Consider the following 24,760-nt stretch of genomic DNA (forward strand, 5'->3'; position numbering starts at 1 on the left):
ATACAATGAATTGTATCTACAAATCTAAGTAGTTGTGCTTGCAGCTACCTGACTTACATCACAAATTAGGTAGCTAGAGTCACAGATGTCCTGATTTGTGTCCACAATTCAATTGTTGGTGTAAAATGTGAGTCCAAATCTTGCAAAGACAAGAGACACTCTTAAAAAAGAAGTTCTATATGTATATGTAGCGAGACCTGAAGGTGCCAGCCACTGCTATTTAGACATCATCTATGATATACAGTGTAGACAAACGGCTGTCAGAAATAAACTATTGACACCACCTAAAATATCAAAATAAAAGCACTAAGAACCCAACACAAAGAAGCTACTTAGGAAATGGACTTCAATTGGAGTTTTCCTGAGTAAGGAAGTCAGGAATGAGCCTTGAAAAGTATCAGTAGCATTATCTTTTGTAGTATTGCAGCTAAAAATAACGCAAGCTCTGCAATACATCAGAAAAAGTGATTAAAACTTGAGCCTGATTCATATATTTATATTTTTAAAGTGGGTTATGGAGTTTTTCAAAAAATCTTGTATATGGGACTCAAATTACATATTTATATTGACCTACTATTTCTGTAACTTTACAACAAGACAGAGCAATGTAACTAAAGGTACTCAATGGAAACATAACGTTGGACTCCTAGGAAATACATGCTGATGTGAGATGATGCTTAAAAATGCACAGATTCCAACAACCCACCTTTCGCTTCTTTATTAAAATGATTTTCAGGCTTTACCAAAGACAAGCTGTTCAGTTTGCAAATGTATGCAAATACTAATCACCACATGGTGGATTGCCATGCTTATATTGTTCTGTGTGATGCCCATTCACTTGTTGTAAATGATTGCTTATGCTCATTGAAAGGCTTACTTTACATACCTGTGCCTAACTGATATCAATGGTAGTTGAACACATAACCTGAAAAGAGAAGAGGCCCTAAAATCCTTGCAATGTTTTGAGTATGTCAAGATTTATTCTTCTTAGAAGTTGAAGCCAAATCTGACTTCTGTGCAAAGCTGGACTTAATGCGAAGTTTCTCCACATGGGATCCTGTGAAATTCACCTAGCAGGCACGGAGTGCCAGCAGAGCTCTTCCATGTATTCTAAGGACAACACTGGAATCGATGGTCCCCGTGTCTCTGCCACATCAGGTAGTCTTGTGAAATCACTGGCTAGATCTGGCCACCATCCTGACTCATATCATTTCTCCCACACATTTACACTGGGAGCTATTCCTACAGCTTTGCTTAACATAATATAGGAGGAATAGTGGCTAGGAGTCCCCCAGTGCAGAAGAACACTACTTATTTCTCCGACTTTTAAGCCTTTCCACATGCCACAGGATTTCACCTTTGGAACATTCAAGGCCGAGCTCACTCTGTACAATTCACTGCAGTAGCGAAGACAACCTTGGCAAATGAAGACAGTGCTCCAGGGGAGCAATGCCACTTTACATCAGCTGAGCATCTGGCCTCTTAGGTTTTACTATCACAAGAGTAATGAGATAGTTCCTACTTTGTAGCGTTTAAATGGCATCACTATATTAAAAGTAATTGCTACTATTTTTTAGCAAAACGACAGCTTCTTTTGCTGGCATCTCCCAGTAACTATAATTATGACTAGAACTCTAATATCATGGAGGAGCTTCAGATCCTGTTCTTTTGCATTTGTGAATATAACTCTGTTTTTCCAATAATTGGAGAGCACTATGAATGTCATATGAACATACTTTTAATTGGACAGAAAGCAAGTTAGAAAGTTTACGCTCAGATGAGCCTTAACTTACAATTAAAAACATCATTTGCTCAAATGTTTCACTTAAAAACCACAGGCCAGATCCTGAGCTGATATAAACTTGTGTAGCTCCATGGTCGTCAATGAAGCTATGCCATTTATGCCACATCTGCTCCCAATGAAGTCATTTTATTGCCCCATGCTTTGTATTATATGATGAAACATCGTGTTTGCTTTTCTACCAACAGTAACTCACATTTCTCAATCACTGTGTTCCCCTCGGAGTGTGTCTACACCGAGGTGTGAATGAAGCATGCGTAGGCATTCCTGAACTAGCTTTGATCAGTTGCGAAAAATAGCAGGAAAGCTACAACAGCACAGTCGGAGGCACGGGCTAAGTGTCTGGGACCCTGGGTACATACTTGGATGGAGAGCCTGTCTTGCTGTGGCTTCACTGTGATATTGAGCAAGCTAGTTTGATCAAAGGTAGCTTAGGTATGCCTACATGTGCTACAATCACTTCTGCCAATGCCATTAGACACTCTCCTTAGGAGAGCGGTGGTCCTCCATCGCTGTAGGAAAAAATGATTTAAATGTATCTTAACAGGATGCCCATTACTTGGAAAAGTGCACTCTGGACTTCTTCTAATGTGATGTATTGTGGGGGGTGGGGTGGGGGAGGAACATAGTGGAAGGTATAATTTAACAACATTTTATGAGTTGTACCAAAGGTTTTTTAAATGCACAGAAACCGGAAAAAGCAAATATGTTACAGGTGGTAGCATTATATAATTTCAGATGCAATAACTTAAAGTTTTATATACATCATAAATCTGAACTAAATGTAGAGCTCCTTTATCGAGTAAGGATGAGAAATGACCTGCAAAACAAAGTGATCCCAGATCTTTTAGGTTCATACTGTTAAAGATGATTGTTAATCAGATGAACGATCACAAGAGTTTGGGGAGGAGACAATTAAGGATGCTGGGGATGGTTGGTGTAAATCAGCTTCTCTCTGATAAAGTCAATAATGCTTCACCTATTTACACCAGTTGTGGATCTGGCTCACGATTTTGTACGGCCTGTCTGAGTGTGCAAGAGTTGGGGGAGGGTGCAGGGAGACATCTCACGCCCTCCATCCCCAATGCAAGGACCAGGTAGAATTGTTTCCTGCATCTTCTCAGCACAAGGACTGCTCCTGCTTGCACCCTGTGGGGCACAAGCTACCCCAAAGAGAACAATGAGACGGCCAAGTCTTGCTCTCGCCCCCATTGCAGCTGGCCAGACATGCCTCCTGGGTTAGTGCCGCTCTGTGCCTCCCTGTACTTATGGTTTGTTCCTTCATAGCACTGTCTGACTCACAGTGATTTATAATAATAAGGGTAATACCACTAAGAGGTTGATCCTGCTCCCACTGGAGTCAACGGGAAATTTGCCATTTGTTTTAATGGGAGCAAGACAGAGGCCTACGTTTCTCTCTAGAAACCTTTATAAAAGAGTTGTGGGGAGAATGCTGCCTCTTTGGGTCTCTCTTTTTATTGTGTCTGGCTCTAGTCTTGGCATTTTAAAGGGAGTCTTTTCAGAAATCAGTGTTATTTTTCTCTCTAAGTGCTTCAACTATTCCTTTCCAAATCTGGAACAGGTTTAAACAAGATCCTGCCTTTCCCAGGAAACTGGTATAACTCACAATGTATTTATTAGATTATGTATGTTTGCGGGTAGCATGTTCAGTCTGATGAATTAAACGGTGAGAGTCAACGTCTTGCTTCTGAGGCAGCACAGTTACATGCCACTGGAACAATTTGCATAGTGGGGGTGCTGAGATCCATTGAACCAAACTGTAAACCCTGTATATAATGGAAACCATTTCAAGGCAGGGGGTGCAGTAGCACCTCCAGTACCCCTAGTTTCAGCACCGATGCTACATACTGCCCCTTATTCTGACTGGATTGTGAGGTTACAGCCTGAGGGCGGTGTTCAGGCTGAGGAGGACCAAATGACAGCAAACTCAAGGATTTAGACCCTCTTGGTAATTACAGTTAATCAAAAAGAAGCAAATGCAAATAAGTGGCTACAGTTCTAGGGACAAATTCATCCCAATGTCAAAGTCAGTGGGGTTACCCCAAGGTTGGATCTGGTTTCTAGTCTCTGATCATCCTTTCCATAAATCCTTGATAAAGTGTGTGAGTTTTACTGTATGCTCATAAAACAGCCAAATGTAAAAGTAAATGACCTCATACTTGCTATCTCTCCACAGATAGCTACAACTGGCAGATAGCCAAGAATTGATTGACACACATCTTACGGAACTAGAGTTAATTAATATGTCTACCAATTCCCAAATGGATCTCAGGAAGCAAAGAATCTGCTTAATGCAGTAAGCAATGGCATACTGTGTGTGGTCAAGAGACAATCACTAATTGCCAAGACTACAAGCCTTAAAGAGTCCCAAATCCTTCCACTAAGCACTCCCCTCATCTCTCCCAAAACCTTATGCTTAGAACATTAAGAAGGATGCATGTTTTGAATATTAAAAGACATTTTTGTAGGGAAAAAATCACTCCCAGACTGCTAAGTCATCACTCAAAGAATCTGTAGTTTTTTCTATAAGAAGCAGAATCCAATTTTTAAATGATTGAGGGTCATTCATTTAAACAAAGATGTCTTTATTTTCCTGGCAATCTGCAATCCTGAATGTCAACTCCATGAGGTGACTCTAATAATTTTGCTTCACTGATCAGAGCAAGTCAATGTAACACAACTATGGATTCTCCCCCGCACCCCAGAAACAACAGCACCTCCCCCCCTCAGCTCCATAAATTAAACAAGTGATGGCTGAGAACACAGCAAGAGAATTTATTCTATGAATTGAAAGGATCCAGGGAGCAACAGCCACATAAGCCACATAGAGCACAAAGGCAAAGTGGCTTCCCTTATATTATAGACTTATGCTAATATTACAATAAAAGTTTAACCTTTTAGGAAAGAACAAAGCAGAAAATGGATCAAATCTAAGACACCGTCCCCATACTCCAAGGCCTCAGCTATGTAAAACAACATAGCTCCATTGATTTTAGTGGAGCAACACTGATTTACACCAGTGAGGGTCTGGCCCATCAGGTTTATATTTAGTTAACAAGTAGAATGAGCTCTTCTGAGTCTATTCCATGCTTTCTGCCACACAGAGCACAATATGGGCATTCAACAAATAAATAACAAAAGCAAGGGGAGGGATAGCAGGGGCGAGGGTAAGAAAACGAAAACCAGGCCTCATTTGAGCCAGCAAAACTGTCAGTGTGTCAGGACAAACTGGAGAGTTGAGAAATATGCTTGTGTGGCATTGTGTCTTAATTCCCCGATGGGAGAAAGCTGCTGCAGTGTCAGACTCTACTGACTGGGAAGAGACCTGGAGGACAAAGCTGGCACTAGAACAAAGGTGTTGATAATATTGTATCCTCAGATAGCTGATATCTGTCCCAAACAAAAAAAGGAAGCACATTTGATTTTATAAACCAGACAAAGCGGATGTGGTTTTATTTGTTTAATTTTGGGGGGCAGGTAATAAACATAAGAACGGCCATACTGGGTCAGAGAAAAGGTCCATCTAGCCCAGTATCCTGTCTTCCGACAATGGCCAATGCCAGAGGGAATGAACAGAAAAGGTAATCATCAATCACCCCCTGTCACCCATTCCCAGCTTCTGGTTTAATACTGTGTAAATCAGAACACACTGGAATCAGAAGTTGACCTATGGCAGCCACAGTAATCCAGCAACTCAATGCGCTGCAGAAATTAGTAATGATCCATTTTGGCTGGAAAAGGTCATGGCTAAACATCAGTAAAGGTGAGGCTTTTGGGTTTTTTCTTAAAGAAAAAGTATAAAAAAATCCTTTTTTTACCTCAGGATGTCGTCCAATTTCAATATAGGTGCAAACTGGATGAAAAGCCCCAGTTCCGCAGGCATACAAGTGAGTCTGGTTGTAAGCTTTAAGCACCTTGATGAAATTAGCACATTCTTTCTGTGAAGGAAAGAAAACACATATGCAAAGTGAATTCTAGCAGGGAGCATGACTAATGGACTAGAGTTACCAACTTTCTAATTGCACAAAACTGAACACCTTTGTGCCACCCCCTGCCCTGCCCCTTCCCCGAGGCCATGCCCCTCCCCTGCCCCTTCTTCAAGGCCCTGCCCTTCCCCCCCTCACTGGGCTGGAGCAGGGGGCTGGGGTGTGGGTTCGGGCTTCGGGGTGGGGTCAGAAATGAGGGGTTTGGGGTGTGGGAGGGGGCTCAGGGCTGGGAAAGAGGGTTGGGGTGCGGGAGAGGGCAAGGGCTCTGGCTGGGGATGTGGGCTCTGGGCTGGGGCCAAGGATGAGGGGTTTAGGGTGCAGGAGGGGGGCTCTGGGCTGGGGCTGAGGTATTTGGAGTGCAGGAGGGGACTCAGGGCTGGGGCAGAGGGTTGGGGTGCGGGAAGGGGTGAGGGGTGCGGGCTCTGGCCACTTACCTCAGGTGGCTCCTGGAAGCTGTGGCATGTCCCGCTGGCTCCTAGGCTCAGGGGCAGCCAGGTGGCTCCACGTGCCTACAGGCACCGCCCATGCAGCTCCCATTGGCCACGGTTCCTGGCCAATAGGAGCTGCAGGGCTGCCGCTTGGTGCGGGGGCAGCATGTGGAGACCCCTGGCTGCCCCTGAACCTAGGAGCCAGACATGCTGGCTGCTTCTCGGAGCTGCGCGGAGCCAGGGCAAGTAAGGATCCTGCCTTAGCTCCACTGCACCACAGACCGGACTTTTAAAAGCCTATTAAAATCTTCAGGATTGTTTTCAACAGTCACCAGAAGATCAATGCCGAATCTGGTAGACTCCAGGCCAATCCAGGAAGGTTGGCAACCCTATAATGGACGCTCCAGTGCGTTAGGCATATTTGGCAGAATGAACAGATTTTACAATTATGGTCCTTTCATGGTGTTTATAAGGCTTATTTATTATTGGACATTTCATTTTATTTGGAATTTGGGCCTACCCTACCTAGCTAAAAAAATACATAGAGACAATTTCCCTTCTTTCTGTTTGAAGTAGTCTTTGCCTTTGTGATGTAGGTTATTTCTCCATTCGCAAAACAAATCTCATGTATAGAAACATGGCCGCCCAGAATAAAATAATTAAGAGAAATCCCTGCCTGTATTTAATTAACTAACAATTTGAAAAAAGATGGGCAGATGGGATGAACTGATGCAAAATAAACCACTGATATAACATTTAAAATACTAATATGCATAGTAGCTGTAATTCATAACCTCCTCAACTCTACTGTAGTCACTTAGGCCTTGATTCTGCAAAGACTTATGCACATGCTTAGCTTTATTCTCTGCAAAGTCAGTTGGATACTCACAGTACATAAAATTAAGCATGTTCACAAGTCTTTTCAGGACTCAGGCCTTAAATTATATACTTTAAATAAATAACAAAGTGTAAACAATTATATATATATCATTAATAAAAAAAATAAGTATAAAAATAATCACTTATAAAATTCTTCACCTGTTTTGCTAGTGATACCTTATGCTATTAAAAAGGAAACCAATTTTAAAATCTAATTTGCTCATCAATATGTACATGGTATCTATTTATTTACTTTTTTGCATTTCCTTCAGTTTGAGCCATGAAAATGAGTATGTCAGTGTCACTTTCTGATGTCTCGTGCTCTGACATCGTGCTGCAAAGCCTGGATTGCAAACACTGCAGAGAAACATTTAAATACAAACAAAATAAAAACTTTTTTCACTGAATGTTAATTTTTACAAAATTAATGGAAATATGTTTATTGCTATTTGGTTGTATACAACTTTTGAACAAGATCTAGAATTTGGAGCCTAAATTAACAGTTTTTCCTGCTAAATAGTGTTCTTAAAATCTAATTTACCTTTATTTGTGGAGCAAAAATTGCAATTAACAGCAAACAATACAATGTCAGAGTGGAAACAAATGAGGAACAGTGAAATTCTATTGCCCCACCACTGGGAACAGGTAGAGATTATGGTCTGAGTCCTGCAAATTGATTCATGAGATATAGCCGCATGGAGACCCATTAATTTCAGGGAGGCTCCATGCAGGTGCAGTCTCCACTCATATGGATAGCTTGCAGGATCAGGAAATAGTGGCCCAGTGCTTAAATCACTACCTATATAGAATTCCCATTGACTTCACTGGATTGCAGCATCAGTCCCTGTGATTTGTTTGTGATTAGAGAATGAAAGAGACTCTCAAGCACAAACCATGGCTCTGTGAGGGCCGGTGAGAATACAACCCCTAGGACTGCTATAGGCCACCACACAGGCAAGCTATAAAAAATTCAACAGAGGTAGAATAGTAATGCCACCCTGATGTATTATAATGTAAGATACACATGACATTGTTCTTCAGATTTTTTTTTTTTTTTGCTTATGTGTATTTGCATAAAATATACTGACATTATATTAAAAAGAACATCCCAGGAGACACACATGCAGAGTCTTACAACATCTTTGGCTCCAGTGCTGACCAGACAAATACACAAGTTATCCTTCCAACTGAGATGGAAGAGAAAACACAGAGGTAGTTAAGACAATCCAGCAGGAAATTGAAAGAACTGGAGATGTATGTTTTGCAAGTGTTCTCTCTTAATTTTTTTCAGTTTGACCTCTCTTAATAAAAACACAAGGACGTTATAGACAGATATACAAACACACACACACACATATTGTTTTACATAGACACATAGCCTCCCGTTCAATGCCACAGTGACAGGGGTTAAATGATTAAATAGAATAAATTATTGTAGTTTCATTAGAGGGAGTATATTATTCCTCAATTCTCTCAATTTTTATTTTTAATGTTGCATAAAAGAAAGAAGGGAAAAATCTCTTTTGAAAGTGCCTGAGTATTAACACAGCATAAAGCCAACACATGCAACACTAGAGATGAGCAAAAGCTGAAACTATCTATTTAAGCTCTTTCATATTCGGGGGTTTGGCTAAACGGATCAAGCTATGAAGTACGCTTGATTTGGCTGTGTAAAATCTATAACTGACTGATGAGATTTGCAAAATCAGAAGGATGCTGATTTTGCTCATTTGCAAACATCCTAGGGCAAATTCAACTCCACTGTAACATCATTCAGCATCACTGGGGACTGGGCTTGTAATGATTTAAAACAAGTTTTCAAGTTTTTTAAGAAAAGTCAGGTAAACACAGTACACAATCTGTTAGGAGCTAAGGGCAGACTAACATTCAGTTTAGCAATTTTCACAGTATATGGTCTGATCCCCAGCTGGTGTAAATCAGTGCAACTATATTGAAATCAATGTAGCTACATTGATTTACACCAGCTGAGTATCTGGCCCATATGAACTCACACGCTAAACAAGAACAGGCAAATACTGCTTATCTGCTTATCTCCAGTATAGAATGAGAAGGGATGAAATTGCTAAATGCATTGAGGGATAGATCCAAAGCCCAATAAGTCTGGAGTCCGATTCTGCTCTCATTTACATGGGTGGAAATCAGGAATAATTCCATTGACTTCAGCGCCGTTACTCCAAATTAAACCAGTGGAAATGAGAGCAGAATTGAACTCTTTCCATGTCATTATATGCCATAGTCGGCCCTCAATTAATCTGGAATTATTGCAGTGTAACTTCATTAATGTCAATAGAGGTACTTCAGATTTACACAACCATAACTGAAAGCAGAATATAGCTTCCTCTCTCCAACTTTTAATTCTTTCTTGAACCCCGGTGGAACAGATTTTAACCATAGATGTCTGAGAAATACAAGAGCTAATTAAACACTAGGAGGGAGATACTTACAGCTATAAACCTTTGACTATAATAAATATATTTATATAACATTTAAAGTTTCTAGTCTAGCTAAAATGGCTAATATAGCTTCTCTGTGTTTTACAGCTGCATAAAGTATCCATTAAAATCTGTAAGAGTAAATTCTCATACACCTCCCTAACAGATTAGGTTTCTTTATACATTTTATACGACTGTAAAAAAAATAAATAAAAGAGGGTATTAGACCACAATTAATGACATAAAAATAAAGTTACGATTCTGATTTAAGCCCTCATCTAGTGAATAAGTTCATAGTGAAGTTTCCTGCTCTGTCACCAGGTCAATCCTGCTTGCACTTAAGACAATGGCAAGATGCTCCTTCATTTCTTAAACTGTACACTCTTTAGGGTTCTTTTCGTTCCACGTTTGTACAGTGCTTAGCACAAATGGGTCCTGGTCCATGACTGGAACTCCTAGGTGCTACTGTGATGACAACGATGATTATAACAATTAAGAAATAATAATAATAATAATAATTCCAATGGGAGTGGAATCAGGCTCTGCACTGCTGCAATGCAATGTGTAGCAGTGTTGTGAGTCACCAATATTACCTGTGCATTATGGAGTGAACCTTCTGAGCAAAATGACCACTCTTTTCAGAGTGACCTCTTGACTTTTCCTACCCTTGTGGGCTTTGGGAAAACAAGAATCTGTAATGTAACAGTTTGCATAGCTTCATATGAATTCCTGCAGGCTCAACATGTCAACACATGTTGACACCAAGGAATCTGCTACAATAAGGGAAGGTGTGATGTATATTAGTTAGATCAGTGTTCAGGGTACTGGGTTTAAGACTAATCTACACTACTATGAAGCCGCGTTGCTATAGCGTGTCTGGAGCAGACGTGCTATGCCTACGAGAGAGCGCTCTCCCATTAGCATAATTATTCCACTTCAATGAGAGGCGGAAGCTATGTCGGCAGAAGAGCGTCTCCCGAACACCTAGTGCCAGTGTGGACATCGCTTTAAGTCGATGTAACTTATGTCATTCAGGGGGGTGGCTTTTTCACACCTCTGAGCGACGTAACTTACATCAACTTAAGTGGTCGTGTAGACAAGCTCTCAGACTGTTAGTTCAGACCGCTGGATTCTGCCTCTAGTTCTGCAACCCACTTAACCTCTCTGTGTTTATCAAACAGGGATGACAATAATTACTTATCTCACAGATATCGTAAAGCTTAATTAATTAATGTTTATAAGAGAAATGCAGAGTTTTAGATGAAAGTTTCCATCCAAGTACAAAGGCCCAGAGCCTTAAAGATACTTACCTTTGAGGCTCTCGGTCAAAGTATATGGTTTTCAGTCTGTTTTCAGACGCAAAGGCTCCACCAGTTTTATTAGAGTTCTACTTTTCTATCCCTTCCTAATGAGGCTGGTATGCTGGCATTCACATACCTCTGTGAAACCTGGCACATAACCCTTCTTCTTGAAGTTGGTGACTGTGTGTCAATTTCACTACAAAGCATCCATCCCGCCCTCCTGGCGCCAAGCCTGGAATGACTTAGTCTGTCTCAAACTGGGCTTGTCCCACTTGGCAGCAGGACATATTGTTGTCATGCCCTCAGGCCAGCAGGATATTGGTAATGTGAAGGACAATGCCAGCACAGTGGAGTATTTAAGTACATGAGCTCAAAGTGTAAGACACTGGAAGCGAAACAAAGACAATACAAGAAATATAGTATGTCAGTTAAATATAGAAGATGGGAGAATATATCTACAGGAGCGGCAGGAACAAAATGAACAGGAAGTAACCAAGAGCCAGAAACTTTAATGAGCAAATTGTCAGGGAATTGTAAATGCTGCATGTGCATTACTTTTAGCCTCATTGTTCATTTGTCATGGGTTTTGACTTATCTTATTTTGACTATATTATTATTTTTTTAATTATGGACATTTTTGCATCAGGGCACTTTCAATATTGTTCATTTTCAAGAGGAATAATGGGAAAAGGCCATTTAACATTTTGATGCTTTGGAACTGGGTATCACAAACTTTTGCATGTGTGTGAGAGCAAGGTAGATTCATTCAAATTATTTTTAATCTACTACTTCTACATAGCATGTTTCAGCCTATTAGTGCGTTACTAACATTAATTTATATTAGCATCACAAAACCTCTGTGAGGCAAGAAAGCATCATTATCTTATATTAAATGTGGGGAACACTGGAATTGCCACATTGAATCAGACTTCTAGACCAGTCTCCTGTCCCTGAAAATGGCCACTATCAGATACTTGACAGGAAGGGTCCAGGAAAAAACTGCACAAGGCAGTTATGGAATAATAGGCCCAATGGGGAAGTTTCTTCTTAGTCCCCATCACATTGGAGTCCCCTGAGGCATGAGAGTTTATATAGGCACGAGGCACAAAACATAAGTGACTGTATATGCCACAGAGTGATTCAGTGTATTAGATCTCTGGAGTTCTTGGTTCCCACTCTTGTGCTCATGCCCCATATTTTTCATCATGGGCCCGATCCTGCTCCTACTAACGTCAGTGGAAATTAAGCTGCTATACACACTGGCTCCAAGACCCTCAGCTGCTGTATATTGCTGTAGATCATTGAAGTCAAAGTAGCTCTGACAATTTACATCAGCTGAGGGTCTGTCCCAAAGTAAGATAAGGGCCAGTGACACCCCCCTTGCAGATAAATACTGTAGCTCATCTGCAGATCTTCATTATAAAGGGAGAATGGATTAAATTGTCAAATGTGTTAAGGCCAGATCCACAGGCTGGTAGGCTCAATACACCTTGTTACAGTCCCTAATTTGTCACTCCTCCTCCATGCAAATATGCATGTATAGTTTAAAAAGAGCAAGGGAATTACCCTGAAGAGGAGATAAAGTGTTAATTAACTGTTCCACCAGAGCCGCCTCCACCTGAGGATCAATATGTCTGTCTCACTAACAAAACATTTACATTTATTTTAAGAGGTTTCCAATATTTGTGGATCAAATTGATAGAAGGGACTATGCAGAGAGAGATTAGCCTGAAAAAATAAATTACAAAGAAAATGTCTGCAAGCAAAAGCATAGGAGCCAAATACAGAATGATTAAAAAACAAACACTACAGATATGTAACACTGATTAGGCTGTGTTATGCAGACTTTTCCCGGACAGTTACAAAAATAAAGTCCATCCATCTGTCAAAACATCTGCTCGGTATATGAAAATTAAAACAGAATTTAGGTGTTTTTCCACTAGTTTCTAGTAATTATCTCTCCTTCAGAAGCTTGGAACTTGCATGCTTAGATCTGAATTAACAGAGTAATGCTTTTTAATGGCATTTTAACTGAAAACCTAAAGTGTAAATCCTTATTGTTCTAACCAATTTCTAGACTTTTTCTCCTTATTCTAAACAACAGCCATTTCTTTTTATTAAAGTGTAAAAAGATTCATAATTGGTTCCCAGATATTACAGTGAGTGAGAATATTAGAAATATGCAGTTAGGCAATCTTGTAGGGCCAGATCTTCATCTGATGTAAATATGCATCTCCATTAACTCCAACAGATTTATACCGATTTACTCCAGATGAGCACTGAAAGAACCTTACTCTATTCCAGCTCTCCATAATTACAATATCAGGAGTTTTGTCCAAATTGGATGTGCAAGAGGCTTTAAAGGTATCATCTCACAGCTGAAAAAACAAAACAAATTCATCATGTGTTTCAAATCAAATTGGGTGGACATTTTCTATATAAAAACCTGTAGGTTTCATCTTCACAGTTAGTGAATATGTTTACTTTTTCCCCCTTCTACCTAATTAGTTGAATTTTGGAATAGCAGGGTCAGGGATATCCATAAAGAATAAATAATCCCTAATATTATTGCTGTCATTCAATTTATTCCACTGTTGAAAGACGTTCTCTAGTAATCTTGGAGTTTATTTTGTTCTTTCTTATACCAGAGCATTATTGCCAGCTGTGATCACTTCAATCTTCACAGGGTGGGTATACCTTTCAGAATGCAATAGTATTAATTGAAGAAAAAGGTTGCTTAAATGTCATGAAATAAAGGTATGCAGTGGTGTGTAGCTGTGTCGACCCCAGGATGTTAGAGACACTTAGGCTACATCTTCACTACCCGCCTGAATCGGCGGGTAGAAATCGATTTCTCGGGGATCGATTTATCTCGTCTCGTCAGGCTGCGACAATCGATGCTTGTACTCCACCAGCGCAGGTATGCGCCATCGACGGGGGAGCCGCGGAGGTCGATTTGCCACCATCCTCACAGTGGGGTAAGTCGGCTTGGATACGTCGAATTCAGCTATGCTATTCGCGTAGCTGAATTTGCGTATCTTAAATCGACCCCCCCCCCCGTAGTGAGGACATAGCCTAGGTGGGTGAGGTAATATCTTGTTTTGACCAACTTCTGTTGGTGGGAAAGACAAGCTTGTAGCTCAACAGCTTCTCTCTCTGACCAATGGAAGTGGGTCCAATAAAAGATATTATCTCACCTTGTCTCTCTATTGAAATAAATATTATTTCCTAATGGTGACACACTCACAACCAATTCAACCCATAGTTTAAGCTATGCTGACGTTACATAGGAAAAACTGAAGATGAAACTTAGCCTCTGACCCTGCAAATATTTTGGAACTTAAGTAACTCTACGTATGTGAGTAGTTCCACTGAGCACTCCATGACGGTGAAATACACTCTATGTGCTATAATGGCACTCCCTGCATGCATGCAATTGTTTGTAGGATCTTCGTTCTCATTCCTGTTCACGTGTAATAATATTGTTTAAGAACTATTGTCCTTGTGTTTTGCATTTGCATTATGGCAGTGCCTACTAACCCCAGTCTAAGAGCAGTGTCCATTGTACTAGGTAAGTACCAAAGATGACAACCTCAGCTACACTGTAAAGTTCTGTTTTACTGTAACATTGTCGTTCAGTTATTATTCTAAATATTGCCTGGGTACTAAGGGCAAAATTCACTCAGTACAAGACCCTCCACTCCATTTAAGACCCACTAAAGGGCCGTGCAAAGAGAACATAGGTGGAACAACTATACAGGGGCATCTGTACACTGCAATAGGATCTTCATGAAGGCCCTGCATAGGCTGGTGCAGAATTCCATAATGGGAAAAGGCCAGCACCCCCTGCACTACCATGGAGAGATAAACCTAGAATAGCAACTGTAGCCACTCCCATTGGCTCTGTGTAGGAGGAATGGATTTTCACCACCCTTGTGGATTCCACCCGTATTAATCAGGCTCTATGCAGAGGAAGGGATTTCACCACAAGAGGAGTGTGCTTACTGCTGTATTTATATGTGTGCATAAATAAATGATATAACTGGTTCATATCATAAATCTATGTCCTTCACTTTATTTAATAGTCTTAGCGATAACTATACTTTTGAATGCTGTTCCCGGTCTCTAAGCTTTGAAAAAAACAGCTGGAATCTGAAACATAATCAATGATCATTACATAGTCTTCTGATAAGAATGACTTGAAACCTTCAGACTATGTCAGGAACAGCATTACTGATACGCAGGATGGGCAGAACAGGAAGTGCAGAAGCAGCAGTGATAATCACAAAATTGGATTCCTCTCTGCTGTTGAGAGGGGACCTGAGAATTTTCAGAATGAAGCTGCTGATGGGGCGTAGACATTGATAAGACTTTTTTTGGAGCCGGACACATCCCACTTTAGTCCCAGTTATCTTCCTGATTAAGTGTTTAATGATTAGAGTCTTATCTACCTGATTTCTTAACATGACAGAGTGCGTGAGAATTTTGAAAATACACAATAAAGACATGTCCTAGGATGTGTCCTCTGAATTTTCTTTATCCACTATTCACAATTGATAAAAGAAAAGGAAGCCAATTTACAAAGCAGATTAGAAAAATCAACCACTGAGAAAAACAAATATATCTTAACGCTTTCAAGCCTCAAAGGGATATGTCGTTTTTAGCAAATAGTTTTATTGGAAGCACACTTGTGCACCATACTCCTACTGAGGCTTCATTTGGTCTCAGCCTTGTGTCAGTAGGAGAGGCATAAAAGACCCTACTACCTTCCTTCTCCTCTGGGCAAAGTTCCTGTGCTCTGGGACTACTCAGCTTGATCGCTTTTGTCATCACGACCACTGAACTCTGACCTGACACTAGCCCAAGATATGGAAAAGTAAAGTCCTTTAGAACAGTTTAATACACAAACCGGCCCGGCCCACCAGGGGCTTTCCCTGCACAAGCGGCGGAACAAGTTTGGGAACCACTGCTCTAGGGTATTAATAATATTTTTACAACATATTAAGAATCAGTTTAATCAAGGAAGCAAATAATATTCCAAGAATAACTCGAATAAGCCTAAAAGAAACAGCAGCCTTGATAGTGGGATATGAGAGAGTTCTTTTTCCAACTGGTTCTAAAACAAACTCCGTGTACTTTATTGAATGGAAAACTCTCCCTTATCTTGGGATTTGGTTTTATTAACCAAGAAATTAACAATGCCATAAAGTTCAGCTCAAAGCTCCCCTTGAAGCCTGTCTGCTGTCTGAGTTCCTTCCTTGGGGTTGCTCAGCCCACACTCTAGAACAGGGGTTTTCAAACTTCATTGCACTGCCACCCACTTCTGAAAGCAAACATTACTACATGACCCCAGAAGAGGGGATTGAAGCCTGACCCTGCCCGAGCCCCGCTGCCCCAGGTGGGGGGGCCAAAGCCCAAGCCCCACCACCCTGGGCAAGGAGACCAAAGCCAAAGCCCAAGGGCTTCAGCCCCAGGCAGGGTGTCTGTAACCAGAGCCTCCCTGCCCAGGGCTGAAGCACTCAGGCTTCGGCTCCGAGCAGAGGGACTCAGGCTTTGGCTCTGGCCCCGGCAAGTCTAAGCCAGCCCTGGTGACCCCATTAAAATGGGGTCCTGACCCACAGTTTGAGAACCACTGCTCTAGAACTTCTAGAGAGTCTCTCCCATCTCCCTTATATCTGGATATAGGTATAAACCACATGCCTCATTGAATCAGCAGATCTCATTCCACATTCCCTAGCAGGATTAACCCCTGTTAGCAGGGTGGGGTGTTTCAGACATATGCCATCAGTCCCTTACATGCACATAAAGCACATAGAAGTGGTAACAGTCACTCTTTTCTATTCTGCTTTATGCACATCCTGAAATGATTTCCAGACACAGTCATCTAAGATAAATATACCTAAACTTCTGAGATGAAAGTGACAAATTAATGTTTGAAGTGCTGAAAGCAAGCAACAGAATGCTAGATCTATAGGATGCAGTTGCTTAGCAATATGTACACACGTAAATAAACATATCCTATAAGCTTGACTATGAAGTTACATGCTCCATAACATGGGAGTCCTGTTTTTTGGGCGTGGACATAAATCTATTCTGAGTTCCATGAGAGAAACTAGGCAGAAAATCCTTAACTGATGGAAGCCTAAAATTCCCATTCAATTAAAATTTGGCATACTGAATCAGGAGTTGTCAAATTATGTTTCCTGCAAGATTCACGACACCCTTATAGGGACCTACAGCTTTAGAAGCAGTTAATCAGGAAGGGATTATCTAAATTAGAAAGGAAGTAATAGGTGATCTGTTCCAACAAAGATCAGATTGTTTCTCCCCATAAATAAGTATCTCTTTACTTATTGGCCTTAATATCGTGGCCCCATCATATTTGGAATATAATTTTTCCTCTAATCTGCAAAGCTCTCTCTTTCTCTTTCTTCTTTAATTATCTTGAACTGTTTTTTTTAACAGTTGTGGAACAAAGAAAAGAAAACTATAGTTTTAACTTAAAAATAATTCTACACAATTTTGGAGGGTATTTTAAGAACTTTCTCTTTGACCAATAGTGTGGTTATTTTTACACACATTTCAAAGGAAAATGGACATTAGGTCTGCAAACAGTTGAGAGGCATTTAGAAGGCTAGCTGTTTGGCATGCGGTGCCAGCAGTAGCATAGAAAGATGATCAGGTGTGGACTAATGCAAGTGGGGAATTCTGAGCTATGCTGCAAGTGTATGGAGAAAGAGAGAAATGTGCTTTTGGAAACAAGCTTGCTTGAGACTGTGAAGTGAAACCAACCCTTCCTTCCATTAAAACAATAATGTATCTGCCCAAACAGAAAGAATCTGAGGCAGAACTAGAAATGGATAGATGCGTCCTTCAGAAATGAACTGCTACAAGACTTGAGTCTGAAGACAGAACTCCTGAGAGAATTCAGGGAGTGAAACATGCCGATCATTTTTACTAGTTATTCAAGTGAGCATGTTGTTTGAAAGATATAAGGGGTACACTTACCCTGTCCACCTCTGCAGACAAAATAAATCATAACAAGGAATCTGCCTAGAGAAGTCCCAAAACAGCAATCGCTGGTGGCACAGTAGCATATAAAAGGAACCCTCAATCTTTGTCAAAGCCAAACTCGGACTCAGAGGAAAACTCCATCAGTAGAAATCTGAAAACCATCATTTTGTGAAACAGTTTTGTTCTCCCTTTTTTCCTCCCACTAATAATTCAAAATAATTTCTACATTTCTAAAAACAAAAGTGCAATTTGTGCAAGGCTCGTAATTCAAGGCAGGGGTTCATTGCTGAGAAAATCCGGCACTGGATTTGATGAATGTAAGCTTTCCCTCAGAAGCAAATCTCTCTAGTCCCTCCTATAATAGAAAAATAATCCATAGATAGGAAAATTTAGCTCTTATCCTTGATCCAGATTAATTGAGGTTTAAGAGAATCTCACAATAAAAGAATGAGTAAAAAATATATATATCATATTATTTTCCTTAATGTATGGCACTTAACTATTGTTTGCCATCATTTCAAGGATATTTAATTATGTTCCTATATTGTGAAATTACCCATCAAACTGTGTAGTACTAGATAGGATACAGTACTTGAATTGCCATCACTAACTTAATTCTTCCTCTACTCAACTGCTCAAGGCACTACCTTGCAGTAATTGATTTGCCTTGGCCAGTTTACAAACGGCATCATATGCCAATTCCTAAATGAAAGCAAATGCCAGTGTTGGCATCTGAACTGACTGATTACAGCACATACTGTATCTTAAAGCCACTGGCTGCATTGTAGGGGGTCTATGAAGGAACTGTGCCTAACTCAGCCAGAATTCCCCTGGGGAGGAAACATATGTTACAGAGATAGCTCTGCAGTCCTCTGAAAGGCTCCAGTGTTTGACTCTCCTCCTCAGCATGCCAGCTCACCTCCTCTGGCCAGTGGTGAGGAATTATACAGCCTTCATCTCCACCCTTCCCCATATACTTTGTGGAGCCTATACAATGCGGTTTCACACATTGGTGAGATTACATTAGCACAGTGCTTGCTTGCATCCCCACATAACTGGAGCTGACCCCTGTGGGGGGGACATAAAGTGGGAAAGGGCCAGATGTTACCTGGCCTGATCTTTTCTGGTTAATTTATGAGCAGGCTATCTATTTTCAATTGGTATTCTATAATTAATTTTCAGTCTCCCTCCTCAGTTCTTCATTTACAATAGCACATGAAATGTATTACGGGTACTTTTATGTTCTGCCTTTATGTTTTCCCTAAGGCTAGAGGGGTAATAAAAAGAAGTTGAAGGGAATCAACGATATTTTTTTTTTTTGCTAGCTTCATTTTCCAAAATGTCATCAAAAATGATTTTGGGGAGGAGAGGCAACTTGGTAAATTGCACCCTTGTGAAATCACCGATTTGAACCAGCTGACAATCATTCCAAATGCACGGTTGTAGCGGTCTTTAGAATTGAGCACTGTCACATGATTCAGGGAGGGGTTTGGAAACTGAACTTTCCCATCTCATGGAGATAAAGTCTTAGGTGGCGTATTTGGCTTGGATGTGTCCTATTTAAACTCAAAGGACTGTGATCTGATTTACACCCAGGCAATCCTTAAAGAATGAGCTGAACAACACTTCTTGAAATGCAAAGATGCATCTGTGGAACATCTCCACAACGTACTTAACAGGAGCCTCTGCTGCTCAGCAGCAGAGACTTTTCTTTAATTTTGATTTGATTCCAAATTAGCAGCAGCGCTGGAGTAAAATAGGCAGATATATATTTTAACTATTCAAGTAAACAAACACACTTTGAATTCCTGTGGCCATTGATGATCCGACAAACCTCCTAGGGCTCACAGGCTCTCGGTGGCCAAAGTACAGTTACAAGCAGACAAATGTCTACCTCACAAAAACTATGACACAGTGAGCATTAATTGGCACCCAGTTTGGCTGGGGTAGTTTAGAAGCCAAGGAATTAATGACATGAAGACGGAATTACTTTTAAAGAGTAAGCTTTTCACGAGAACAGGTTTGAGGCACATAGTTGGGACAATGTGCTTGCATTGTGGCTGCCTATGATGAATTGCACCAGATTGATGGATAAATACAAGACCTACAAGACCATCGTCCTGGTGCTGACAATTTGTCACAATTCACTAACAATACATTTCTCCTAAAAATGCTAAGAGAAGATTTGGAATGTTCTTGCAACACTGACAGACCCCAGTTGTTGGCAGGTGGGATTGAACCAGAGACCTCTGGAACTAGTGCATGAGTCTCTACCACAAATTAAAAGCCAACTGGGTGTTAGCTCAGGCTGTAGAGCAGGCACATTTTCTCTCCCTCTTTAAGTGGTCTTGGTGCCACTAGATGGGACAGAACACCACATCCAGGTGGGTGGGTTACATTCCAATGGTGTTCCAAAGCTTTCACAAATTTGCTTGATTCTATGTGGTCTAGACACCTTGTGAGAACAAAGAGTCCAGGCAGATTTTTTAAAATATTTCCAAGCATGTTTTGGGTAGATTGGAAAGTCAAAGATTCATAGATGTTAAGGCCAAAAGGGAGCATTACGATCATCTAGTCCAGTGGTCCCCAACCTTTTTCTTCTGGATGAGCCATGGAGGACCGGGGTGGTGGACAAGCATCCGCCGAAATGCCGCCAACAAGTGGCAACATCAATAGGCGTCGCCGCCGAAATGCCGCCGAGAAGCAGCGTCATTCAGAGGCATCGCTGCCGCAGGCAAATCGGCAGCATTTTGGCAGTGACGCCTCTGGATGATGCTGCTTCTTGGTGGCATTTCGGCGGATGCTCGTCTGCTGGCCAGTACGCGGGCACACTTAGATGCCCCGGCGGGCACCATGGTGCCCGCGGGCACCACACTGGGGGCCCCTGATCTAGTCTGACATCTTGCATAACACGGGCATAAAACAAGTAATTGCTGCATTTAGCCTACCAACTTGATTTAGATTTAGAGAGGGATTTTCATAAGGAGTTAGGCATCCAGTTCCCACTAGAAGTCAGCACCCTTAAGTGCTTTATTAAAACTCATCCTTAAAGACTTTAAATCATGGAGAACTTACCATATCCCATAGTTAAATCCCATAATTAAATACCACAAGAACTACTCCTTTGGTGTCTTGGCACTTCTGTTTCCTGTGCATTATAAAATTAGGAAGTGCAGAGATGCACCAAATAGAGGGGAAGGGGGAAGTTAATCAAACCTTTTTATACAGTAACAAAATAATGGTTTGAATTCGAGGTGGAGTTTCTGCTCAGCTCCAGTTTATGCACTGGTTTTCCTATCCCCAGTTACAGTTTCATCTTAGGGTTCCAGTGACTACATAAATCACTCAAAGTACACTCTGGTGGTTTATGACATCACTGGAACCCCAGGATGGAATTATAGACACATTTTTTTCTTTTTTCCCTATTATTTAATCCATATGTGATGCAGACATTGTCATGTGTTACCGTTGTGTCCCAGGTGATTGACTGTGAGCTCTTCAAATCAAAATACTGAAACTCAGTAGTGAGTTATATCATTAGGAGCTTTATTGATCATATCTGCACTGTGTGGTTCAGTGTAAAACCTGGGATATATTCTGTAGGGACAATTAATTCTTTGATTGTTCCAAACTCCTGATCAGGAATCTACAGGGGAAGGTTTCAGGATGTAACCACAGTAGATCCAGGGAGATAGCTATCCATGGCTGAGGTTCAGAGCAATAAGAAACTCTTTGTCTCCTTTTCTTGGGCTCTCACATTTGCTTGTTTAGCTTGGTCATAAAAGTAAATACCTTGGTTGCTATTAAATATTTACAGTTTTGCCTTTTTCTCTAATAACATTACTTTGCTATTTGTAGTATTCCCTATACTAAGGATAGAGAAATATCACAGCAACTCTAACTGCTAATAAAGAGTTTAATGGCAACTTCTCTATACCTGATGAGAAAGTCTAGTAGATAATTTTGTTTATGAAAAAAGTGGCTTCTGCTGTAATCACTGTGTGATCTTGGGGGAGGACTTTTAATCTCCTGATGTCTCAGTTTATCTATATGTAAAAGGGAGTCAAGCATATTTTAAAAAGTTTACCTACCTATAAAATGGACAACATACGACAGGGGTATTGCGAAGCTTCACTAATTAACATTTATAAAGTGCTTTAAACACAAAAATGGAAACTGCTACATAAGTAATAAAGGGTTATCATTAGATTTACAATATCATAATATGCTGCCCTCAGCATTATCCCATGCAAACTGAAATTTCACCAATTTGCTATGCCTAGATTGGCATGACTGGCAGTGTGGATTTAAGGAATCCTTTCGACTCAGACAGAATAAAAGCTACAGTAAATTATTTCTTTTAATTATGAGGGGAAATCTCTCAGGTCATGTTTGAGGTTATCACTGGGGCAATATTAAGGAAAAACTTTCATTGCAGCTGCTGTACTGCACCTGGCTTATTAGTGGGGACTTGAATTTTCAGTATTGGCTGCCCCCCTTGAGATCAATAATTACAAACGTTAAAAATGAGAACTGTCATAAAAGATACAGAACTTCATTTAGGAAAGTGTGAGCAATCACAAAGGAGAAATATCTAATATCTTAGCAATGGTCCACGTTGATAGCAACATTAAATCAAATGTGCTTTATACTCCACTTTAAGCATCCTCTCTCTGTTTAATGAGAGCACGTTGAGTTATTTTTATGGTCATTATATTTCACATTTCCTAGGTATTGACAACAGCTATAAGGAATATAGGAGGGAAGAATGCTAAGTTTCTTTAATGATGTGCAATCTTTAATGTTATTACATCTAGAATTGTTATATTATGTTTCACCATTTAGTACTTTGTTTCTAATGCATTATTAAATGACAAGAGCAGGACTGGAGAGAAACCTGTGACTCAGGTACTTTTGGGTGTTTACCAATAGAGAACTAGACACAGTGAGAGTTAATCCTGCTTCAGATTTCTAACTCACCTACCAAAACCCCAGTGCTGACCTGGACCCACATAAAATATTACAAGCCATTCTTTATTTATATTTAAATATATAGAATGAACTCTTTGCGGCTTATCTTGTACATTTGTAGGGCTGGTGGAAAATAGAAAATAAAATTTGCAATATGTTTTCTGTTGTTTACCAACATTTTTCTTCTTTCAAAATGTTCTGACCAGACCCATATAACTTGTAACACTGTTACCCTCACTTTGGGTTAGATTGTTGTATGTCCTGCACACCGTACCCCATGTTATGCCTTCTTATGTCCTTGTGCCAGCACACTGTACTGAAGCTTCCAGTGCATGGGGATACCCAATGCAGGTAGATAGAAAATAGCAGGATGGGACTGAGCCATGGATCTACTCCACATTCATGCCTAGTGGAGTAGCTACCTTGACATGTCAGCGAGTATACACTATGCAGGATATAGACTTGTTGTGTAATGCACACACATACACACAGAGGTGACTGGAAGTGAGATGGTGACTCCCGGAGTCATAACCTTCTTTCTGGACAATTCCAGGGGCAGCACAATGAACTATGGCCACTTACTATGAGTATATTGGAAACTGACTTTCTGCAATGTCTGAAACTTTCCCTCCCTCCCCTCCCCCCCCACCACTTTATCATTTTGAATTTGTAAAAGAAAATGTTTTTTTAAAAAAAGTAAAGGAAGCAATTTTGTTCTCAGTGCTGTAGATTTCTGAGTTTCTCTTCAAGGCATGGTATTGTTGCTTACTGTAATATAACAATACTCAGTACAACACTGGACAGCCACTGTTAGTTAATTTCTTCAGGTACTTCACACCAACCCACACTTTCTGGGTTACCTAGCAGGTTAGATTTTCTGATCTCTAGCTCACAGAATATTTCTATGGGAAGTGCTTGTGAATACATACATGGTTTGAGTAAAAAATATTTGTAGTGATTTAAAATCAGACTACAAAGTGGCTAGAGACACTCATACTATAGTCAGGCACATGAAAATCATGAGCTCTCTTTCCATACATACATCGCTGGTTATATATGTCAGTCCTGACCTAAACCACCTCTGCTGTTCCAAAAATGATTTTTTGACGTAGACAACAGTCCTCTAGGGACTAGGTTAAGCCCAATGAACCCACTTTCACTTCTGACCTAAGACAGTATTAGAACATAGTTTTTCAGAGGCATAAGATTGGCATTATGAATATTTTAGTGAACCATCTCTGAAATTCAGGCCAGTAATGTATACACATGGGGCCAAATTCCACTCTCAGTCATACCCTTGCAACTTCACTGATTTCCCATTTGGCCCACTGTGCATGTGTCCATTTGACTTATTGTGTATATGTATCCTCTTTCTCTCTCTGCTCCTATAATGGAAGACAGGGCTAAACTATCAATATACACTGAAAGAATTGTTAGGACTTGTGGCCAAATCTCTCTCACTCTCATATGTACAAAGACAGAGATATGTGAGTGAGAGAGAGTGAGAAGGTAAGTAAAGCAGTTGTTATATAACTGTTTCTTTCCTGAGGCACCAAAACTGATGCAGAAAGTTCAAACCACTTAGGCCTCAATTCTGCAATAAACTCCATACAGGCAGAACCCAAGGAAACCCTGCATGGAGACTCGCTTCAGTGAAGTGCCATGTGGGCACAAGGGTTTATATGGAGCTTACTGCATGATCAGGGGCTAAATCAGTGCACAATTAATGAAATCAGAAGAAAATTAAATAAGAATCAATGATTCTCACTTTAGTGGGTGCTTTTTTAATAAATACTTTCTCTTCAATTTGCATGATTTTCATCCTCTTATGCATTTAAACTCAGCATCCATTTCTTTGGACCAAAATACCCAGCCAACCAAAAAACCTGATGTGACCCAAGTCTCA

General features: G+C 40.5%; 1 protein-coding gene across 1 annotated transcript in view; it reads right to left on the reverse strand.

The window, feature by feature from the left end:
• The window catches only part of SEMA3A (semaphorin 3A), a 196,461-nt gene that overhangs the window by 111,426 nt on the left and 60,275 nt on the right, over positions 1-24,760 (reverse strand). The window contains exon 4 of the mRNA XM_034765525.1: positions 5,641-5,760. Within this exon, the coding sequence (XP_034621416.1) occupies positions 5,641-5,760 (120 nt within the window). The remainder of the gene's footprint in view (positions 1-5,640; positions 5,761-24,760) is intronic.

This window comes from Trachemys scripta, chromosome 1 (genome assembly GCF_013100865.1).
Source record: "Trachemys scripta elegans isolate TJP31775 chromosome 1, CAS_Tse_1.0, whole genome shotgun sequence".
Taxonomy (NCBI): Eukaryota; Metazoa; Chordata; order Testudines; family Emydidae; genus Trachemys; species Trachemys scripta.